This window comes from Neopelma chrysocephalum, unplaced genomic scaffold (assembly GCF_003984885.1).
Source record: "Neopelma chrysocephalum unplaced genomic scaffold, ASM398488v2 Primary Assembly neopelma1_45, whole genome shotgun sequence".
Taxonomy (NCBI): domain Eukaryota; kingdom Metazoa; phylum Chordata; class Aves; order Passeriformes; family Pipridae; genus Neopelma; species Neopelma chrysocephalum.
In genome coordinates, this window is record NW_020897704.1 from 18335995 (window position 1) to 18359146 (window position 23152).

Below are 23152 nucleotides of genomic sequence, written 5' to 3' on the forward strand. Positions count from 1 at the left end.
ACCCAAAATCAAGGATGACAGGATCAGACTTCTGTGGCAAACTTTGGACTAGCAGAGATTAGTATATTTGGTTAAATTACTGAATGTTCTTGGTATTTTTGGTCAAAATATCAAGATGGTCTTAATTGTAGTTTGGTAAGAAAATAGAGTTGTACTGTTCTGCCTGTTCTCCTGAATCTGCTTTAGTGTGCACTTGTAAGCAGTGACTGTTCCTTCGAAAGCAAGCTGCTTTTGACAACAGATCTCAATTTTCAAAATGAAAATTTAAAACATGTATGAATAGTTTCATAAAAGAAAACAAAGAGCAACTGAAAAAAACAAATGTAACTGCTCTTAGTTTGGACCAATAGTCTTGAAATAACTTGGTTTGTTGGAAGCTCAATGGGCTGCTTTTAACATGCAATGTTTTTTGAGCCTGCTGGTGATAAAAGCCCATGTAATCATTTAAGCATTGTGGAAATGGATTGTTGCAGGTGCAAAGTAGTTTTTATCCAACTTTCATGTAAGTTGAATGTTCTAATTTAATACACAAGATTTTTCACAGTGCAGGACTGTCACAGCATAAGCATGGCAAAAAGTAAGTTGGCCTTTCTGTTTGGCCCTTGCAGCTTCTGGGCTGTACCTTCCTCAGTGGGATTGAAGATGGAAATTCAGCGTGGTTTGGAAAAATAACAGCATTGCTCAAATTTTTGCAATTGCAGTCTAAACTGGAATTCTCACAGTTCCCTTGAACAGAGCAGGTTAACTTTGCTCAGAGCAATTCACAGTGGTTCAAATACACTCTAAGGAAAAAGGTTGTCTTACTGTAACTTTGATTTTTGTAGGCGCATCCTCCACTCCAAGGGGGAGCTGAGTGAGGATCGACACAAGCAATATGAGGAATTTGCAATGTCATATCAGAAGCTGTTGGCAAATTCTCAGTCTCTGGCTGATCTTCTGGATGAAAACATGCCTGACCTTCCCCAGGAGAAACCAACACCCGAGGGTAAACCAGGTTCTAAAGAAGTAAACAGAAGCTGGGCTTGGCTTGGGTGTGGTGGGGAAAGCAACCAAACCTTCTCACTGATGGGTTGTTTCTGCTGGTTTTGTTTCATTTAGGCTTTCCTCATGAAGGATACCAGTGAATGAATAATACTTCATTTTTTAATTAAAGTGATTAAGCCTAACATGTAACCATAACTATTATATGTGCTGTGTGTAGTTATGGTAACTTAAGTGATATCTCTTTAGATTTGTTTCAGGTAAAACAGTAATAAATGGACAATGAAAAATGTTTTTAACCTGATCCTTTCCATTTAATGTCATGCAGTTTTTAATATTTAAAAACTGTTAGAGTTTTAAAAGCTGATATTGTTCAAAAATAGGCCTGAAGTCTATTTTGGGCCATGATGTTATGAGCAGGAACATATTGTTAAGCCAGTTAAGTGACTAGGTGTGGCTGTCTGACCTCCTGAGCACCAGTGCAGCTTTCAGCTGACACTGCTGTTCAGTCCCTTTAAAATTTGAGATTAATTGAGATGTTGAAATCCTGAGTGTATCTTTTGCCTGAAGTGATCTTGAGCTTAAAAAAACTGTGTTTCTTGAATGCCTTTAAATTTAAAATGATTCCTTTAAAACTTCATTCTTAAAATTCAGTGGGGTACAGTTCTTCATACTCAAAGTGATTACTTTTACTGCAAATGACACTAAGTCTGTTATAACTTTCCTTTCTAATACCACATAAAGTGCTGCTTGATTTCACTTGATTTGACTTTCACTCTGATACCATCTACATTTTCAATCAAAATCCAATTTGCTATTTTAAGGTAACATCGTGATATATCTGATATTAAGATGGAATTGTTAAAAACAGGTTAAAGTATACATTGCAATATTTAGGTGAAAACAGTGGTAGTAGTAAATAGATTAACATTTCTATATGGATTTTTTTTATCTTTAAGGAACCTTCCTGTAGAAGATCATAAATTTGTGTAAATAATTTTCCAATGGTTTCACTGTTTTTGCAGAACATGGGCCTGGTATTGATATTTTCACACCAGGAAAGCCTGGAGAATATGACCTGGAGGGGGGTATCTGGGAAGATGAAGATGCCAGAAACTTCTATGAGAATCTCATTGACTTGAAGGCTTTTGTGCCAGCAATTTTGTTCAAAGATAATGAAAAATATTCCCAGAACAAGGATTCCAGCAAAGATGAATCAAGAGGTAGGATGCTTAGATGAGTATTTATTTGAACATATCTTATCCAACAGCTGTACAAATTTGATGGAAGTAATGAGTCTCTAATGGAATAATTTGTGGTGATCAGGACAGTACACCAGTTAGGATCAATTTTAGGAAATAAACTGTGAAATAGGGATTAGATCTGGGTATGGTATTTAAGGAAGAAAAAAAGTAAATGCATTTTAATATGGATATAATTTTAAATTTAAAATAATTGGACGTAAACCAGTGTAAACACTAACTCTTCTACAAGAAGCATGAGAGTTTTCCTTCTCTGGAAGACATTAGTGTTTATTTTTTCCACTGTTATTTTTTTTTTTAGTAAACTGTTAATGGGAGCTGACTTTGTTGGTATAAAATTCCAGTAGATTAATAGGCCTGGGTGGTTCTTCTGACTCAACCCTCTGTTCACAGCCAGGCATTGGCCTTAGTTATCTTCAGTTATAATGGGATAAAGATCACTGGCTCAAAGTAGAACAGAAGGTGCATGTTTGGATAGTTCTGAAATTTTCTTGCGAGGATCTTTAAATGTTGGAGCAGCTTCCTCAGGGAGGCTGGAATCTCTGTCTTAAGATATTTTTCAAAACAACTGGAAAAATGCCTGAGAAATCTGATGTGAATAGTGTTCATCCACCTGGAGGAGAAGGGTGAACTGGAGACCTCACTAAAGCCACTCTAGACTAATTTTGTCTGTGATTCTAAACAGGTTGTTTGTTTTGTGAGTCTGTATTTCCAAATGATGTGTGCACTGCTTAGTTGTCACATTTTTCTTTGAAAAGTTAAAGTATTTTAATGAGGTTATTTGCTCCGATTTTTTTTGTTTGTTTGTTTTATGAAGAATAATCTACAAATAAATGCTTGAAGGAGACTTGAAAGAATAGCAAAATACTTGAGGTGCTAATCTCTTGGAAAAATATTCTATATTCTATGTGTTATGGTCAAAGAAAAATATTAGTTAGTCCTTTCTGAATCTTTATCTAGAGAGTTAGAGATTGTTTTCAAGGAAAATATGGGTTTTCTTTGGCCTCCTGCATTGCACAGTATCTCTTCAACACCTTCCCCTGGTTCTGTTTTTTGCTTTTTTCTTCATCTGTCTAAAACACTTTCTGTTTACTTTGCTTCATCAATTTTGTTACCAGCTCAGCTATGAAGAATATGAAGTGAAAACACGAAATCAGTATTTTTATCTTTGAAACTGGCTCTTTGTGAGTAATGTTTGTGACACTCATTTACTAAAGGATGCTGTTTTTCTATCTCACCTCCCCAGTATGCAAGTTGGGGTTTTTTTCCATGTGATGGCCTGGCAATTCTTAACAATGCAGATAAATGTTTGCAGCTTTCAGGTGGATGGGTAAAGCTGTGTGAAGGATATCAAACCACTGAGACCTAAGAGATGAGACAATAGTCTCAAGAGAGAGAGATTCTTTGCCCATTTCTTTTTAACAAGATTAAGACACTAAAGAGGTGTAGGTTTAACAGCATCATTATTCTTGTATTCTTATCATGCCTGTGCATATTTAGCAATATAATGTTTCTATTTAACTTTGAAACAGATTCAAAAGATGCCAAAGATAATAAGGAAGCACCTGGGAGTGAAGATCTGGAGTTGGAGCTGGAGAATCTGGATATTAATGATGATCCACTGGAGTTGGACTGTGGAGATGAGGCAGAAGATCTTACAAAGAAGCTTCTTGATGAGCAAGGTAAAAAAAATTGGTTCTAAGGATTGTTTCTCTTCCTGATTTGTTTTTTTTTTGAGCTTGATGGTTTTTAGTTTTTAGATTTGTAGAGTGCATTCAGGAAGAATGATTGCTTTATTTATTTATTATTTATGAGACTTGGTAAATAGAAACTGCTAGGATTGTGGTCAAAAATGCTTTTGTAACAGGTCATTTAGATACGGTGAAAAGTATTATAAACAGGTGTATGCAGTGAAAGGTACTGATTGCTTCATACAGCTTTTAAAAATAATCAAATGTAAAGGCAGTTGCCTGAGAAGTGACTACAGAGAGGATTGTAGACTTCAGTGCATAAATGATTTTTCTCATCAAATGCTTAAACTTCTAATAAAATATTTTCTGGTTTTGACTTCTCTTGAAATCTGAGATTCAGCTCTGCCTTTGTCTTGTTAATTGATAAAGATTTTTCTTATGATGTTACATCTTTACATAGCAGGAGTTAAGAATTCTAACCTCTAAATACATGCAAAGGGCTGCAAATGGCACCTCTGAAAATCTGGCTGTGCTAGTTTTACTGGGGGAAACAGCAGCACAATGTTTCTTAAGACTTTTTTCTTATGAATTACAGGGTTTTCTTTTAGTAGTACTGAATAGGAAGAAAAGAGGAAAAAATCACAGAGGAGCAAGTGAGGTGTTTTTCTTTGAGTCCAGTTTATAAGACACATCAGGTTTGCTGCTTTGGATTGCCAAGGACCAGTGCAGATGATTTTCTTTGATTTCTGAAACAGGAAACTTGTCGTATGTCTAAAATGTGGGGAAAAAAAAAGAATCACATCTGGAGTCGCTGGCTAGAGGTTCTGTGGTTTAAAACTGAAAATCCTACCTGATCTGGTGAATTTATAATTTAGTCATCATAGAATGGTTTGGGTTGGAAAGGACCTTGGAGATCATCTAGTTCCAACCTCGTGCCATGGGCAGGGACACCTTCCACTACATCTGATCATCTTCCTCTGGACTCTCTCCAGCAGGTCCATGTTGTTCTTATATTGGGGGCTGGATGCCTTCAGCATGTTGACCACACCTCACAGCTTGGTGTCCTTGGCAAACTTCCATAGGGTGCACTCAATCCTGCTGTCCCAGAAAGAGTCAAACAGCACTGATCCCAATCCCAGCCCCTGAGGAATGCCAGTTGTCACTGGTTTCCATTTGGACACTGTTAAAGAGCAGAAATTTAAAAAATATCTAGAAATATTAAGAAATATTTTGTGGACTTGTGGGACTGGATTCTGAACACGTTCCTCAGTGAGGCTTTGATTCAAGAGGATGTTTAACATGAGTTGTGCAGAGAAGGGGGATCCAGCCAACAGTTTGCCCCCAGGGTTGGTTTGTACCATCTGCTGTGAGGGGTCCTGCATGATCAAATTCCTTAAGGAAACTCAGCCCTCGGAGGAGGAGCTGCCAGCATTGCAAAGGCACTTCTCTTACCTCCACTGTGTGGGTGATGCCATACAAAGGAGACTGAAGCTTTCAGGCAGAGTTTCTAGCAGAGAGCCCTCTGGAAGGTTCTAGTTTTGTAAAAATTAGGATGTTGACAGGAAGGGAGTCGGGGCTTTCTCAGAAAGTGTGTAGGGAGAATGGAGGGCAAGTAACTGTTGCCAAAGTAGAAGATTGTTTGGTACCAATTGTTGCAGGAAATGACTTCAGGAAGTCTTTATTGTCTTCTGATGCTTTTTTGGTTCTGATCTATGAAAATTGCAGGGTTGCCTGCATTTCTGATTAAATATAAAGGTGTTTGAAAAGAAAAAATACTGCTTTCAGTTTCTACAATGATCATATTGCTTTATTTGTTTTTCACTCAGATACACTGTTACAAATAGTCTAACCATAATTGTTTAACATTACTACTTGTAGTAAATTTTTAAAAAGGGTTAATGCAATTTTAAAATGTGGTCATGGTGAAAGACTGGAAAGCAAGAGGATCAGTGTGAAAATCAAGAAATTAACTAATTTTTTGCATGAAATGCATACTTTGTTCTTTACCTTAATGAAGGGAGCCCTGACCAGTTTAATTTCTTGTCAGTGTAAAACTCTTAATTTTCCGTCTGAAGTCCCAGACTTGCTTCAGGTACTGCACAAGAGCCTTTCTACTTGGAAAGGATCCACATACTGTTATCAGAAAATAGAATGTGAGAATATCTGTAGCTCTCCAGTGGAGGAGAGGACAGTGAAAGAAGATATATATTTGGGGAATTGTTGAAATTTAATATGATACCAGGACCTCTGGAAAGATTGTCTGGAAAAGTGACTGAATTATCAGAGTGTTTTTTTTTTATTATTTATTTCAAGGCCATTGAACCAGTTTCAGTAGAATACTGAGGTGAGACAACTAATTGCTGTAAGGGAAAAGAAAGGAGACAGGAAGGTGTTGCTATATATATATTTAAATGGAAAAGGCATTAAACCAAGATTTACAAATTGCTGTGTTTGGGCTGTTGCATGTTAATGAACTCTAAATATATGAGTGAGTCAGGGTTCCATTAAACATGTAGAACTTCATGAACCTCTTTTGTCTGAGCATCTGGAACATCTTCCTTTTCTTCTTTTTACTCCTTCCTTAGTGAACTCTTGTCTCTGGTTCTTCCAACTTGTAGTTCCTGTGCCAGAGAGGAGGTGATGTTTCTGCTTTGATCTCTAGCACCTTCAGGACTGGGTGGCTGGCAGAGCTGGCAGTGTTCCTTGGAGGAATTCATAGGGTTTCTCTACCTAAGCTCAGCCCCTGCCCCCCAGCAGATTTCAAAAACAGGAGAGAAAGTCCTACAAGTAGCAACTTTATCTCTTCCTTGCAATAACTTGCAAAAGGAACTTGAGTCTTGCAGGATAAGGGTTGTTCGTACTGTGTAGATTGTAAATACAGAGTGACTTCACCAGGTGTTGGCTGTTTTGTAGTTTACTTGGGTGTGATTTCCACCCCACCATAGTCTCCTCTCTGTAGTCTGTCTCTCTTTTCCTTTCAGACACCTCTGGGTATCCTTTTTACTGCTGAGCATCCTCGAACTGAAACCAACCCAAACTTCATTGTGCTCCTTTCTCAGGAAGGAATGTTTTTTGTGTTGCTTTGGCCAAGGAAGGGTTCTTTCCAAGTGTTGATGTTATAACTTGTGTTATAGAGCAAATAAACTTTTCTCTAGGACTCAAAATATGGAAAATTTCTGAAGCATACCACAAGTTTTGCAATTAGAAGGGAACTGTAGGGCAGTTGGTGTGATGAGATCTTCCTAGTTGATGTCAGAATTTTGTGTTCACCTTATATCTTATTTTTTTTGAATCTATGGATGAAGATTTAGCAATTAACCCTTATGCACTGAGTTTGGGGAATATGATGGTAAATCCTTATATCTAGTGGCTTAAAGATGTTTGCTGCTTGTTTACTTATTCCTTTAGAACAAGAGGATGAGGAAGCCAGTACTGGATCTCATTTAAAACTGATAGTAGATGCTTTTCTTCAGCAGCTTCCAAATTGTGTCAACAGAGACCTCATAGACAAGGTACAGTCATAATTTTAATTTTTTCCACTCTTAAAAGCCATAATGCTGGATCATATAGACCAGAAATAAAGATTTGAGGCTTTGGAATCTGTCAGTGGCTGGATTAAATTTTAATCAGTCTGTATTCCTGCCCTTGGACATGTTTTCTAACTACGTCAGTTCCATACAAAACTGAAGGTTTTATGGTTGTTTTTAAAGGAACTGCTTGTTGTAGGAATAGCTCTGTAAAAGCCACTTTTGAAAAGCATTTTCTACTGCTTTAAATAAAACCCACTCCATTAAAGGTGAAGTACTGCATTGACTTTTCTCTTTATAGGCAGCAATGGATTTTTGCATGAATATGAACACAAAAGCCAACAGAAGAAAACTTGTACGAGCACTTTTCATAGTTCCTAGACAAAGGTAAGAACTGAAGCTGGATCCATCCATTCATTATTTAACTTATGTATGGATTTTTTTAAACCAATGTATATTCCAAGTTACATTTGCTTAGTCCACTTATGGAATGACTTATCCTGGAGCACGAAAGAAATAGTTAGGGTCAGTGATCAATGAATTCACCACAATATTTTGCCCAAAGTTAACATTTTTCTTGGTTAATTCATTTTTTCTCTGGTACTTGGTGTTTATAGCAGATCGTTTCATCACTTTTAACCATGAAAACAACAGCAAAACCCACCTCCTACCAGAAAGAGAGGATATATTTCATTCAGGACAAGTTACACTTTTCAATGTGGATAGTTAGAGCACAGTGTAGTTAAGGAAGGAGGATTTCTTGTGATATGTTAATTCTGATATAGCACATAACCTGTATAATAGCCTTGTGTCTGCTGGAACAGCCAGTTCTAGACCAGTCAGTTTGAGCCTCGTTTGTCCATGTACATCAGTCCAGGCAGTTTTTGCTGTTACTCCTTGTCTCTCTTTGTGTAAGTGGGTTTCCTGCACTTACAGGAAGAGCCTTTCTTCCAAAAATGGTTGGAAATATTAAAAGAAACATTGAATTAATTGGAAGAATAATGCATTTCTCTGTTCTCTGGTAAACTTGGGCCTTAAATAGGTGAAATAATGAGGAAGTCACTTTTCTTGCTCCACCTTGCCCCATTTCTCATGATAAGTTGTTTGATGCTGCTTTTAGTTTGAAGTGTTTCGTGATCATCTTGGAATTCCTATTAGAGTTCCCACTGCTTTGATTCCATTCCCTTTTAACACTTGGGGGAAAAACATCTTGAGTGTCTGTTTTGTCTCAACATGTGTAGCTTTGAACAAACAGACTTTGGTGTTTGGTTTTCCTTACAGTTAATCGCTGCTTGCACTGTGCTTTCAATCTTAATTCGAGCCTATTTCTACATCCCATCTGTAATAAGCATCTGCTGTGCTAATAAATAACCCTTAGCTGTGTCAAACCAGTGGTTTGTTTGCTGACTGGAGCCATTAACCTGACTCTACATTAAAACTTGTTTTTGCAATTAGAAGTGCATGTAATCTTTCATTGTCTTCTGTATTCTTGCCCCTATAAATTATGGGTTTGACACCTCAGTCTTTGGAGACTTTGATAGGGGCCTGATTGTGCCTGAAATAACAATTACTGACAGAGGAGACAGGCAGTTGAGTATCTTCTGTATTAGGTGTAAAAAGGTGCTCTTCAGCCCAAATTTAAGTTGCAGAAGTAACATTTCTGTTTCTCAGCCTGCTGGTATTCATGAAATGCATCAAAACACAATGTGAGAAGAACTTCTTTTTCACAACCTAGAACATCTACAACAGTGTAAATCAGCAGGACCACTTAGACTTTTGTCTTCAGCTCTCCCATAATAGAGATTTTTCCACGTTTGCAAAATGGAAGTGGCTTGTTGTGTGGTCTGTGAGCATAGTGTGATGTTTGTACCACTGCCCTGTATTTCTTCCTGAGGCTGGAGATTCCGGGTTGCTCAAACTGATCATTAACTCGTGGAACCTCTTTGAAAATCCATTATTTTCTTTGCATAAGCTGCTAAAGTGTGCAGGTGATAATGACCTGGAGGAGCTTGTAGGCATTGTGCACAGCAAAAGGAGGTACTTTCAAACAGGGACAGCATAATGGCTTGTAAATTGAGCAGTGTGATTTCACAGGTGGCATGAAAGCAGAAGTTAAATTCCCAATATATTGTACTATTCAAAAAGTGTCTTTGATCAGGTTGTAATATGAAACAGAGTTAAGTTCCTAGAAACCTATTTAGTGTTTGCATTGCCACTGATTTGTTGTCTTCCCCATGGTAGTTCCATTATCCTACAAATTTCTTTTAAAAATAATAATAATTTGAAAGGATTAACTTTTCTGTAGGAACTCAGTAGACCTGAATAGATGGTGGGGTTGGCTCGAGGGGCTGCCACCTTCATGACAGTTTTGGTCCCTAATAGTTGGGAAATATTAACATTCCATGTACAATTCCTTTTTAATACCTTTTTCTGCTGTCTGCTCTGAGACCTACTGGACTAGTGAATACTGGAGCTTCCAGCTGTAAGATCTTCAGTTGTATATATCTGCCTGCATTAGTGATCCAGTCTCTGGGCTACTTAGCAGGAGAAGCAGGATGTTGACTGAGATGCTTGTTCCGAACCACAAGCAGTCGCAATGTAAATACCAGCTGAACTGCCCACAGATGCAGAGGATTTGAAAGGGCCATCTATCCTAATATTTAAGTTACTATACTACTTCATAAAGGAGCAGTTCTGCTGTCTGTCTTGAAATCAAAACTTATAATCCTTTTTGCTGTAGAAAATGCTCTGTATTCTGTAGCACACTGCTTCGAGGCTCTGTGTGCTGTGCATAACAGTGCTTGTGCTCTGGGTACCTATTCACTGAGCCATGGGGGTGTGTCTTGTCTTTCCATTATTGTTGTTCCGTAGTACTTTTCATTAATTCCAGGTATTTCTACAATATCTCCCCAGGATACCGCGGGAGAAGAAAGCTTGTTATGGTTGTGTTTTTGAGGAGGGTTTTTTGTGAAAGGTTCAAAGGAACAGTGTCCTTGTAGGATGCAGATAAAGCAGTGTGTTTTCCAGAAGCACTTTGTTTCCAAGAGTATTGGATAATGCTGTCTGTCTGCCTGTTTTGTTGGCAGCCATAATGAGATATTTCAATAACAGAATAAATTCTGTTTCTTCCCTTGAGATCACTTTTGGGAAATGTGCAGACACGACACTTTTACCAAGAAAGGGTAGAACTGGTTCCATGTTTGAGGAGCAATGCAGGCACTGTGAAATCAGTCATTATGTGGTGTTGCCAGGGAGCTGTCCTGCTCCCACTAGGGCTGGATAGATTGGGACAAACCAGGATTCTTCAAGACAGAAAACTGAACTTGATAAAAAAGGCCATTTCTTCCTCAACTCACTGTAGATCAGTGTTAAAATGCACCATCTTTGCCCTGCTCTCTTGAGTAGTGATGAATGGGTCACATTTACATTTTCAGCTGTGATTTGAACCTCCAACCCAACAGAACAGAAAGCCTTTTAAAAGATTTTTCAATGCTAGCATCCAAGTGGCTTTCAGATTTGCACTGGAGGATTGATTTAAAATTAAATCAATTTTCATTTTAATTCAGTTAGTGAATTTAATGCAGGCGGTGAGTTAACCCATACTGCTCACAGCCTTAGGGCTTTTATCTGTAATTCTTTGCTGTCTAACTGAATTATCTTCCTGTACAGGTACACATAATTATTTAGGTTTAACTGCATGCTACAATTTTGTTTAATTTTTTTAACTTCAGAGAGAGAAGTTTGAAATCTCTTTTTAGGCCTTAAATTCTAAACTATTCTACACACATGCTAAGCAGTAAATAGGGGCTGTGCTGGCTTCTGATATTTTTTGCCTTTCCAATTTATGGTGATCTGGGAAAGTTGCAAGTTTGCTGACCAAGAGATCAGTTGTTCCTGTGGAAATTTTTAGCATTCCTGTTGGTTGTTCTGAATTCAGAAGTTAGCTGCTTCTTAAGGATTAAGAATAAGGATTAAATACTTCTGCACATTTTAACTCACAAGTTGTAAACCTCCTATGCATCTCCCTTCTTTCTGCTCTTCATTCTGAGATTTCTCAGTGGGAAGGTCCTTTGTGTCTAATTGAACTCACCAGTGTCTCAGTGGCCTGTCTCAACTAAGGATAAAATTGAGGGATGTACTTGAAATCAAGGAGTTTATGCCAAGGTAGAGAAGTAAAAAGCACTCCTCTGGTAGCATTCCCATTCCACAGCATCCTTCTCTTCCCATGGAACAGTGTAGGTGGTACTTTGTACCTGTTCAGGCCCTGTGAATACACTGCTTTTGTCTGGATTATGATTATGTTGGTGAGGCAGGAGTTCTTGTTCCAGTGTTTCATTCTTTAAACTCTGTCCAAAAATCCCAGAAATGAAGAAATGTACAAAACACCCCTTCATTCTTTCTGGATATAAAATTTTGGATGCATCCGTTTTAAAAAGATTGCTATTAGGACTTTAATTGAGAAAAGTTTTGGTGTGGGTTGTGTTTTGTTTGTTTTGTTTAAATAAAGTAATACTTGAAATTCTGTAAAGAAGACAGGCTCTTAGATATTTCACTGGAGTGCACTTCATGTGATCCTGAGATCCAGAACTGACTGGATTTCAATCCAAGGTATGTGGTTAAAATGACAGTGGTCAGAAATAGTGTTTTTTTTACAATGATGATATATATTCAGGGTGCTTAACACAGACTTCAGAGACCAACTGACTCAACTGATGCCAGATCTTGCTTTGTAATGTACCAGAGCAGGAAGAGAAAGCAATACTGTGGTGGGTTTTTTTTAGCTGATTTCTTCCCCTTTCCTCAAGAGGAAGAAACGCTTTTGGAGAAAACAAAGCACTGCAGGTACCAGTAGATGGTGCCACTGATATTGCCATGTCTCCACTGCTGAACACAAACTTTGGTCTCCTCTGAGAGGGAACTGATTCAATCCCTGATTGCCAATGTCAGAGTCATTGACCCAAGGCTTTGCTTTATTATATTTCACCTATTTAGAAATGCCCGGTCTTAGTGTGGTTCCCCATGAAGAGACCTTTTGTGTCCTGGGAGGGAATAACAACAAGGTGCTCTAAGACTTTAATTTTCCCCTGGGTATGTTCAGTTTACAGAGATGAAATTATTGGCTCTCAGCAGGCAGGTACTTGTTCAGACCAGAATAAAACTTTCTGGTATTTGTCTTAGATGCCAAACAGAAATCCCCTCAGTTAGAATACACCCCCTCAGTTCAGCCACAAGTTTGGCTTTTGTGTCTGTGTGTGAAGTAATGAGACTTTCACTTCTCTCAGTTAATGGCTAAATGCTTAATAGCGTGTGTGGTAGTAATTTGCTGTGTGTAGTCAGCCTTGAACTAGCTTGAAAAATGTAAATACTGCTTCAGTTATTGATTAACAAAAGAGATAAAAACTGTTAAATAGGTAACTGAGGTACCTGCAATGTTTCACCAGGAGTTCCATGTGTTATCAAGAGGCTGCTCAGCTATGCCTCTTTCAGAGAGTATATTCTGATGCTTCTAATCCACAATTTAATACCTCACTATCTCCTTCTCTGCACGTGGATGTGCTCTAGTGACACAGAATTAGAAAGGTGAAGGAGGCAGTCATGGATGCTTTGTTTTGGGGTTTTGGTCTTGATGCTTTTCCAGTTTTACTTTGTGCCAGGACAAGCTCTGTGTATCAACTGTGCTTTTGGATTTTTTTGTTAGCATATTTTTTCTTTTTCTTTTCCTTTCCTTAGCAGTAGGGAAAGCCTTAATCCTTCATAAAGTGTAAACTCCAGATCCATTTCTCCCTTACAGGCAATTTCTTACTTGAAGCATGAAAATCTAGGACATTTCTCTCCACTGAAAAGCTTTGGCTTGTTCTACAGTTCATCTGTTTACTGCATTAACTTAGCAAGCTGAAAATAAACCAGAAATACTTTCTTCAGCTTGTTAAATGATATTATGAGGCCTCAGAGTGCAGTGGGTTTCTCTGCATGTAAAAGGGATGTGTGCACACAGCTGGTTTGCATAAATGTGCAAAGGAAATGGCTATGAAGGCATGTAATCAAGGAGACAAAAAGGAAAGTGAGGGAAGTTCTATAGAAAACTTGGAAATATTACCATTTGTGGGAGTACTAGCTGAAGTTTTGGGTAAAGGGTGACCACGTCACATCTGCTGAGCTTTGTTTTATGTAATAACTACTACATTAATTTTGAAGTTTGCCATCTTAAAACTAAAGATGTTCCTACTTTCCTGGTTATTTCTGCTGCTACAAAAAACCTTCCAGTAACCAATGGAGTTCTCTGTAAGGATTTTTTGTTTTGCCCATTGAGATGGATCTGAATTTTGTTTGTGTCTGGTAATTTATTGAAGGTCAAATTCTGTAGCTGAGATGGTATTTGGCATTTTACCTAAGGCTGTAGCTTCCAAAGGAAATTAACTGTGAAGGATTCCAGCAGGACATGGTAGTTTACCTTCTTGTATTGTTTTTAAATTGCATTGCAATCTGAAGTGAGCCCAAAAAACTGCATGTATGTAGTCCTGTCACTATATGCACATTCATTCTTTTCATAAGTAAAATGGTACCCATATTTGTAGGCATAAATACCTTTTTGTCTATAAATTGTCTATTTAATCCTCTCCTTTGTTTGCAGGTTGGATTTGCTACCATTTTATGCAAGACTGGTTGCCACGTTGCATCCCTGTATGTCTGATGTAGCAGAGGATCTCTGTTCCATGCTGAAAGGGGATTTCAGATTCCATGTATGTTTTGGTGATTTAGCTTTTTGAATTCAGATTAACCAATCTGATAAGTCATCCTTGGGTGAAAAAAATAACATTTGGTGTTGTAATAGAGTATTTAATTCAAATTAGTTTTTATGATTTTCATCAATCAAAATTTTCTATTCCTCTTAATTGTATTTTTCAGTGTTGTTTCTCCTTTTTTTTTAAAGTTTTGTACTCAAACTGGTTATGGTGCACAGTGATGATTTCTTCACCATATTTTGAGCTTTATGGCACAAATTTCAATTTTTGTTTCTAACATTGACATTAAAATGTGTATTTATTGCTCAGACTTACTTGAATCAACTATCTGAAGTTAACTGTTCTCAGAAAAACATCTTTCTGTTGGGGAAATACAATTTTGTATTTTGTGGATTATGTTTAGACACGGATACATATTTCTGCTTTGTTAATAAAATTATGCTGGATGTCAGTAATTAAAAAAAAAAAAGAAAAGTCTGCACATTATTAATCTGACTTGAAAAAGCCATCAATGTTTAGTATTTCCTTGAGGACTATACAAGTGACCCATGTCAAACACTACTGATTTCCCAAGCTGCTTAAGCATGTTCAGGTCAAAGTAATTTAGAAGAGCTGGGTATTTTTGAGGGCCTGAAATCAATTCTTTTTATTTTTTAGGTAAGAAAGAAGGACCAGATCAACATTGAAACAAAGAACAAAACTGTGAGGTTTATTGGTGAGCTTACCAAGTTTAAGATGTTCTCCAAAAATGATACCCTCCACTGTTTGAAGGTTGGTGTTGTGACACTCCTGTGCTCCTGCATATTCTGATGTGTCCCCATCCTATTCCCCTTCATTTACCTATTGCTGATGTTTTCTGAATTTATTACATATGGTGTTTTAAACCCTGATGTCTCTTGTTACTTGTATGAGGAGACTTTTATAGCTGTTTATGGAAGTTAGAATGTTTTCATTTCTCTAATGGTAGGAATATATTAAAATAAATTTCCACCTTTGGACATAAACTGCTAACAATGTTCTCTGTAACTATGGCAGACATTGCTGCTTATTAATCTGCTATAACTTGCAAAACTTTCATTATGTTGATTTCAGTTAATGTTTTTGCTGAAAAAAATGGCAGTAAGGGGGAGGGATTGGAGGCAAAAAGCTTTTCAGTGATGCAAGGAGGGGCTTTTATGCCATTTTAGCAGGTGCTTTTGTTTGTTGAGGAGCAAAACAAATCTTTGGAAAGCATTAATCTCTGGGCACATCATCTCACTTTGCTGATAAACATGCAAACTTATCTTTGATGTCAAGTCCCAAATTAAAAAAATGTTTTTTAAAAATACAAGGTGTTTGAAGACTCAGAGCTTAAGATCACTTTCTGTGAATAGTTTCTGTTCATTCAAAGCTGAATTCTTAAGACATTGTAATCATCACAACTTAATGTTGTCTGCGGTTGAAAAAGATGTTTAACGAGCTGTGTTCTTATATCAATATATACCAGATGCTTCTGTCAGACTTCTCCCATCACCATATTGAGATGGCATGTACCCTGCTGGAAACCTGTGGAAGATTCCTCTTTAGATCACCAGAGTCTCACTTAAGAACCAGCGTTCTTTTGGTAAGAGAAAACTTGTCATCTTATGGGGGGGGGTGTCAGGCACTGTCTTAAAGCAATTACTCCTTTTTGAAAGTATCCTGGAGAACTCCAGTCGACCTGTAAATCTGTTCATGACTTGAAAGAAAATGTAAAAAAAGAATTGAATTTCTGAAGCAAAAAGCTATTGCTTTTGAACTACGGATAATTCAGAGAGAGGGCAAAACCAGAGGATGAGGTTGAAAGAATGTATTAGCTGTATTTGAGCATTCCTGAGATACAATTTGAGAGGAAAACCAGACATGATTACAACTGGAGGTGAAGACAATTGTGGAGGAGGTGGTTTCTATGCCCAGTGCAATGTCTGGGGTTTTAAATTTGAAGAAAAAGCTTATGAAGGCACAAGAGGAAGCAGTTTTTGAAATAGAGATTGGGAATTAAGGTAAGAGTAGAATTGGGATCTGTAAGTCTAGATAAGTACTGGCAAAGACATAAAAATTAAAAGAATTGGCTTTGGATCTTTTTTAATGGAATTGAGCCCTGAATAGTTCACTGGCTTCAGAGACAATAATAAAACTGTGTCCAAGGCAAGAGACTGAGTCAAACATGGTTGAAGAATTCCTTTAAAGATAGGTTCACTTTCTCTTGAACCTGCAGCCTCTCAAGCTGTAGTTAATGGAGAAGCAGTTGCATACTTGGGTATATTGTACAATTTCTTTTTTCACAAAACACAGTTTCTTTCTGAACCTCTTTGAATGTCATAACATCTGTTGGGGTGGTGTAGTCACAAGAGGAAAGAGATGGGCAAATTAACTGCAGGTTTTTGGCTCATGCTTTTTGTAGCAATGTACTTTGTATCTTGAAAGGTTTGAATCTCAATTTTCTAAAGGTTTACCAGCTGATGTGTTTTGTTGTTAAATATATACCTTCACATAATCAAGTATTTTTCCCCTGAAGACACTGTTCCATTATCTTTAAAAGACATTTTACTTGTCGCTGTCATCTTTTTGTAGTTAATAAAAATTTTAGAAGTCAGGAAAAGTTAAAGAGCTGCTTTTTGTAACTCACTGCTTTTAGTCTTATGCACTACAAAAATGCTGGTTGTTAGCTGGGTTGCTGGAATCTGCTGGATGAATGCTAAACATGACCTAACTGTGAAGTGCAGGACAAACCACAAACACTGTTTGAATAACTGAGGCTTAAAGCCTTACAAGGTTTCAGATAAGTAGTCTTTCTTATGCAGTGAGGAACCAGGAAAAGATGGAGGTGGCAAATAAATTTGGAATCTCTATTGATTAAGATGTGAAATAAGCTAAATAGATTTCTGTTCTGCAACCATCTCAGTAGCTACATCTTTTACATTCCCTTAAATATAGAGATTAATTTTGACTTAAATAGTCTTATGCAAATAGGATCATAGTCTTATGGTACCAGTTACTGTGAACTGTAGAAAAGATTACTCCTGAAGCAAGCTAATTACAATCTTGTGGTAAAAATCTAAGCAAATGTAAAGCTGATCTTCTCAATGACTCTTATGGGTAGAATTAAGGCTGTTGATCCTCCAAATAATTATTGGTCTTAATCTTTACTGCTGACGATATATTATGTAATAAGATTCCAAACAGGCTGCATGTCCCCCTTTAAAGACAATGTTGCTTTGTCCTAGTGTGGAAGAAAGTCATAGTTAAGAATGGATTTTAAAAGTAATTAGGGGGAAATTAATTATTGAGAAGTAAAATGTTCTGTAAGAGTGTTGCAAGCTTAGTGGCACTAAGTGACTTAGTCTAGAGAAACATTTAATGGTCATATCCTGGTTTTGTAGAACTACTTCATGTTGTGCAAATTATTTACAGATTGTTTTATCAGGACAATGTTTATTTCTGTTAATTGTTCTTTTTGGCAGATCTTTCAAATTCAGTGTCCTTTATGTAACTTCAAATATTAACATAAAATTGACTTGGCCTTAGGATATTTGAATTGCATTTATTTGAGTTAGAGCCTTGAAAGGAAGATCACCTTTATCTTGATCTATGTTTCTGTAACATAATCATGTTAAAATGTCAAATTCTTGTGTTATGTTGCCGTGGTCTTGTTAAAAGGATATTCGAAGTTTTGGTATTAAAAGCCTCCTGATGCATTTTTAATCATTTAACTTAGACAATTGTCTTAAGCTTTAGGGCAAGATCACTTATGTTTATAAATGCATAGAACTGAAGCTACATGGTGGCTTCTTTCTTGTGTAGATGGGGTTGGAACTGTGGGAGATGTTTCTACAGGCAGAGCCTGTGACAAAGTAAATGCAGTTAATTTAGACTGTCTTAATTCACTGTAACAATAGTGTGCTTCTAAGAAACTAAAAATTTTGATTTTGAACTGTTGGAACAACAGGGATTGAGGTGGTGCATATTGTATCTTCTGGGAAGAAACATTTTTTTAATTATAACCTATTATTTGCAATACAATGTACAACTTTTTGTAACAGGAAAATACACAAATTATGTAGGTTTAGGGTTTTTTAAATTTTATTTGCAAGCCATTCTGCCATTTTCTGTAGTTTTTCACTTTGCCCCACTTAAGTTTTCAGTTTATAGTAAAACATGCTAAATATCACTATGGCAAAAAATATGTTTTCTCCTGATCCATCTAGAAAAGGTGAAAATTTTTCAAAGGTAACATTAACATGTAGGACACGGTAAGGTTTTGGAACTTTCTGCTAGGAGTGGTTTTCCCCACATAAAACAATTGATGTGCTCAGTTGTCAAGGGCTGTGCATCTGTTGAGCACCTGTAGGAAAACGTGCTACTACTTGAGAGAAATTTCCCATTTGGAAAGGAATAGTCTCAGTTAAGGAATCAAAGGAGGGGCCATTTGTGTCATGGAAAAGGTAAAAAATGAAATGCCTTAAGGTTGTTGTCAGATCAAGACCTTCCTGGTAAGAGATGACTAAAATCCAGGAGGAAAATTACATTATTAGTTGGGTTACTGAGTTACACAAAACTGATTTTTCCTGAAATACGACTTTATGGTAGGTACTGCTTTTCTTGCAGTGGATTCTGCTTGGGTAAACAGCAACAATGGAGTAAAGAAAATGCCATTGCCTAAACCTTTGGGAATTCATGTGAAACCATCAAAATAGACTCGCTGGAATTCCACTGATGTAAAAAATAGATTGTCAGTCTTAGGAAGATTCACTGTGCTTGTGAAGACATCAGTATTTCTGCTACTTTAGTTAAATAAAATAGCTGCTGATAATCTAAACTTTTGGATTTTGAGGTGAACTTTAAATACTTGTCTGAAACCTTTTTCACCCCAGATGAACCATTATAAAAACAGGGATTGTCAAGAAAAATGACAGCGGAAAGAGCAACACAGAACCATATCTATGCTTTGTTCTTTCTTCTCTCTACCCAAGCTTTTAACTTACTTTTCTGCAACCTTTCATGTTTCCTCCATCCCAAATGTAGCTGTAAAAGCCTTTGGCTCGAAAATGTGGTGTGTCAGCATCTTTAACTGATCATTTGCATTTATTTCCAGGAACAAATGATGAGGAAAAAACAAGCAATGCATCTTGATGCACGCTATGTCACAATGGTAGAAAATGCCTATTACTACTGTAATCCCCCTCCAGCTGAAAAAACTGTGAAGAAAAAGCGTCCTCCTTTGCAGGAATATATCCGTAAGCTGCTTTACAAGGATCTCTCCAAGGTCACCACAGAGAAGGTAAATCCTTTCAGAATCTTTAATAGAGTTTTTACTGACAGTGATGCAGCAGTAACTTTGAAAGGGTTTGGGAAGGGAGCTTCTTCAGTTGCAAGGGATAATATTTGTATCCCTGATTAAGATGGTTTCATTTGTTTTATTGTAATGCGTGGAAGCTCCAGCTGGGGACCTGTATCCTCTGGAGCATTAAGTGATGAACAAAGAGAGTGAGATGAAAATCTTTATGTTGGGAGAGTCAGAGAAAAAAGGCTTCAGTTAAATACAGACTGTAAGAGGAAGGAAGTCATGGGATGGACTTGAACAGTTGATTAGTAGCTCGAGGAGAGCAGTTGGGTTACATGCATAGTCTTCCATAGCAACTGCAGATCTGCTTGGAAAAGGAGAATGAGGTTGTTTGCAGGTGCTTAGAGGGATTTCATCCCAACCAGGAGAGATGGGGGGTGACAGAGGGAGCACCTTGATATTTTACCTGCTAAAATGTGAAGCTTGTCTTAAAATTTGGTTTAGGTCCTGAGGCAGATGCGCAAGCTCCCTTGGCAGGATGCAGAAGTAAAAGACTATGTTATATGCTGTATGATCAACATCTGGAATGTGAAATATAATAGTATTCACTGTGTAGCCAACCTCTTAGCAGGGTTGGTCCTTTACCAGGAAGATGTCGGAATTCATGTTGTGGATGGAGTGCTGGAGGATATTCGACTAGGAATGGAGGTAAACAACCAACACCCCTGCTAAGCTGTACTCAATGTACTTATCTTGAAAGGAAAACTAAAATAATCCTGCTTAAAGAAAGGAATCCTTGGATTCTGTTTTTTTTTCTGATGACTTTTCTGCCTTCTTTGTTTGCTTTGTAAAAGTTTATTTAAATTAATACCCCCCTCAAGACAAAAAAAAAAAACAACAAAGACCAACCAAACAAAAAACAACAAAACCAAACTAACAAGATTAATAGGACAATTGTTTTGCCCCCTTGTCATAATTGGAGCATACAATTTATTCTTTCACAGTGTAGACAGATTAATGCAACTTCAAGTAATTTTGGAAACTACTCCATATTTTAATAGATGTTAAAATTACAAGAATTCTCTGGGTGATGAAAAAATATCATAGATTTAAGAGGGAGTATGGGCTAAATGTGTTTGAACTTTATAATACATACTACTTGACCAGCTTTCATAACTACTTTTTAATGTTTACTTTTGTGTAATGCACACAGTCATAAATATGTCTTTTATTATAAAGAAATCCTATCAATTTTTCTATACCCTTTTTTTCTTTGTAAAAGGTTTGTCGGGTGTGGGGTTTTTTTAATGTTCTATTGTGTCTGCAAGATAGAGTGAATTTTCCTGTCCTTTTTTTGATAAAGGTTAATCAACCAAAGTTTAACCAGCGGCGGATCAGCAGCGCCAAGTTCTTGGGGGAGCTCTACAATTACCGGATGGTGGAGTCTGCTGTGATATTTAGAACTCTGTATTCTTTCACCTCCTTTGGGGTGAACCCTGATGGCAGCCCCAGTCCACTGGACCCTCCAGAGCATCTCTTCAGAATCAGGCTGGTCTGTACCATCCTCGATACCTGTGGGCAGTACTTTGACAGAGGATCCAGCAAACGAAAGCTCGATTGCTTCCTTGTGTACTTCCAGGTATTCTAAATTTTATGTAGTTCTATGGAATTCTTTAGCAAGCTAATGTAAGTCAATCTGGTGCATATTTTTCTCATTTTTCTCTAGCACTACAATGTTTAGAATGCTGTTTGATGGCAGTTTTATTTCCAAGTGATGTGTGTGTTGAGTTACATTATACCAAAATGATCAGGAGGCTCTCGGTGCTCACACTGTGGGTTTGCTCAGCTTGGTGAAGAGAAGGTTATTTAGGTTGCTGTCCTCATCTGATAGTTTTTGTAGGGAAAGAGGGCTCCAGTACTTCTCAGGCTGCGTGGTGAAAGGATCAGAGGTGATGGGCACAATCTGTAGCAAGGAAAGTTCTGACTCAATAGATGTCATGAACTGGGGAGAAGGTTTCATAACAAGCGTGTTTAAACACTGGAATGGGTTCCTCAGAAGATGGGGAATTTCAGCCCATGGAATTCATGCTAAAACTCTTTGCATATAATTTCTTTTTCTTTCTGCTTTTTCCTTCTAAATTATACTAAAACAAGGGTATTAAAAATTAAGGTGATAATGACTTATTTCAGGCCTTCAGGATGTGTTTCCTTTGCTGTATATGAGATGTAAGATTTTGTTTTGATGTATAGTCTAGTCCTATCTTTAAATACAAATTAAACTTTTCAGGGAAGAAGGTATTTTTGTTACACCTTATGATTTCAGCAAGCCTTCCTTTTGACCATGTCACCTTTTAAGTAAAGTTTCTGTTCCACATACTTCATTTTCAGATGCAGTTTTTGCAGCACTTTTGCTCTCAGGTTGTACTGTTAAGTTCACTTAAGATCAGCACTTCTTACAGAGACATTGTAAAAAATATCTGCAAACTTTTTATGAAGCAAACTGGATAAGGGACTTGAAGCTGGCTGCAGTCTTAAGACTTTTTGTGATGTTCCCCCTCTTTTCCCCTGTTGGGGAATTCATTTTCTTGAAAATACATGGGGGGAGGAATTGAAAGCAGGCTGGTTGTTATGTGCTCATCTCTTGTAGCAAGAGTCTACACTGAGAAGGGACTTTATTTTCAATGCTTTTTTGCTAAGTCTTCGTATTTCTAACAGTACTTATGATAGCAGAAGCATATTCTTAATGTTTGTGATATCCAGTGTTATCAATGTTCAGTGATATCAAAATATCTAACAGTTGTAGAAAATAAGAAATTAGTGATGTGAAATCTTTTGCATTTTCTGCTGTATAGACAGGGCTTGGCATTACAAACTTCAATGTTTTAACCTTCAATGGTTAAATAGTTTATAAATGTCAGTGTGCATGTAATTTATTGGAATATTTTGTCTTCTAGCGGTATGTGTGGTGGAAAAAAAGTCTGGATGTTTGGACAAAAGACCACCCTTTCCCTATAGACATAGACTATATGATCAGTGATACACTGGAACTGCTCAGACCAAAGATAAAGCTCTGCAATTCTCTGGAAGAAGCTGTGAGACAGGTGCAAGACTTGGAACGAGAGTTCTTAATAAAACTAGGTAAGGAAATGTGCCATGGATATTGGGTATTTTTGACAATTCCTGTAGTTCTTACAATTGTCTCTCGTATGATGGTAATGGTAATAGGTAACTATTGTTATTGTTTTATTCTCATGATAGAAATATTTCTATAACTTCTTTGTGTGTTTCTAATCACTACAGAGATCATACAGAATCTCCATAACTAAAATAATTAAGTGTTTTAAAAAAATTCAATGTGAGTACTATTAATATACTAATATTTGGAGAGCAGAAGTGTGTGTGTGTACATTAGTTAATGGAGTCACATGGTGCAAGTGACGAGGAAGAAAATTTATGAATTTAATCAGAAAAATGTAGGGAGCACACTCTTAATTTCAGCCCACTTGAGAAAATGCTGATTAGTAGCTAAAATGGTTATCATATTAACCTTTAACCTTTTGTACATATCAGTTCTTACTACATATTGGATACTACTGTGCTCATCGCTTGTTAATTGGAGTTGTTTTCTAATATCTCATTTTTATTT

General features: G+C 37.1%; 1 protein-coding gene across 3 annotated transcripts in view; it reads left to right on the forward strand.

Moving 5' to 3' along the window:
- Window positions 1-23152, forward strand: part of UPF2 (UPF2, regulator of nonsense mediated mRNA decay) — a 55172-nt gene that overhangs the window by 11883 nt on the left and 20137 nt on the right. For all 3 annotated transcript variants that reach the window (XM_027679545.1, XM_027679547.1, XM_027679546.1), the window contains exons 4-15: window positions 825-985; window positions 2007-2204; window positions 3776-3925; window positions 7343-7446; window positions 7763-7848; window positions 14093-14201; window positions 14862-14975; window positions 15691-15807; window positions 19318-19503; window positions 20011-20214; window positions 20870-21145; window positions 22461-22644. In XM_027679545.1, coding sequence (XP_027535346.1) covers window positions 825-985; window positions 2007-2204; window positions 3776-3925; window positions 7343-7446; window positions 7763-7848; window positions 14093-14201; window positions 14862-14975; window positions 15691-15807; window positions 19318-19503; window positions 20011-20214; window positions 20870-21145; window positions 22461-22644 — 1889 coding nt within the window. The remainder of the gene's footprint in view (window positions 1-824; window positions 986-2006; window positions 2205-3775; window positions 3926-7342; window positions 7447-7762; window positions 7849-14092; window positions 14202-14861; window positions 14976-15690; window positions 15808-19317; window positions 19504-20010; window positions 20215-20869; window positions 21146-22460; window positions 22645-23152) is intronic.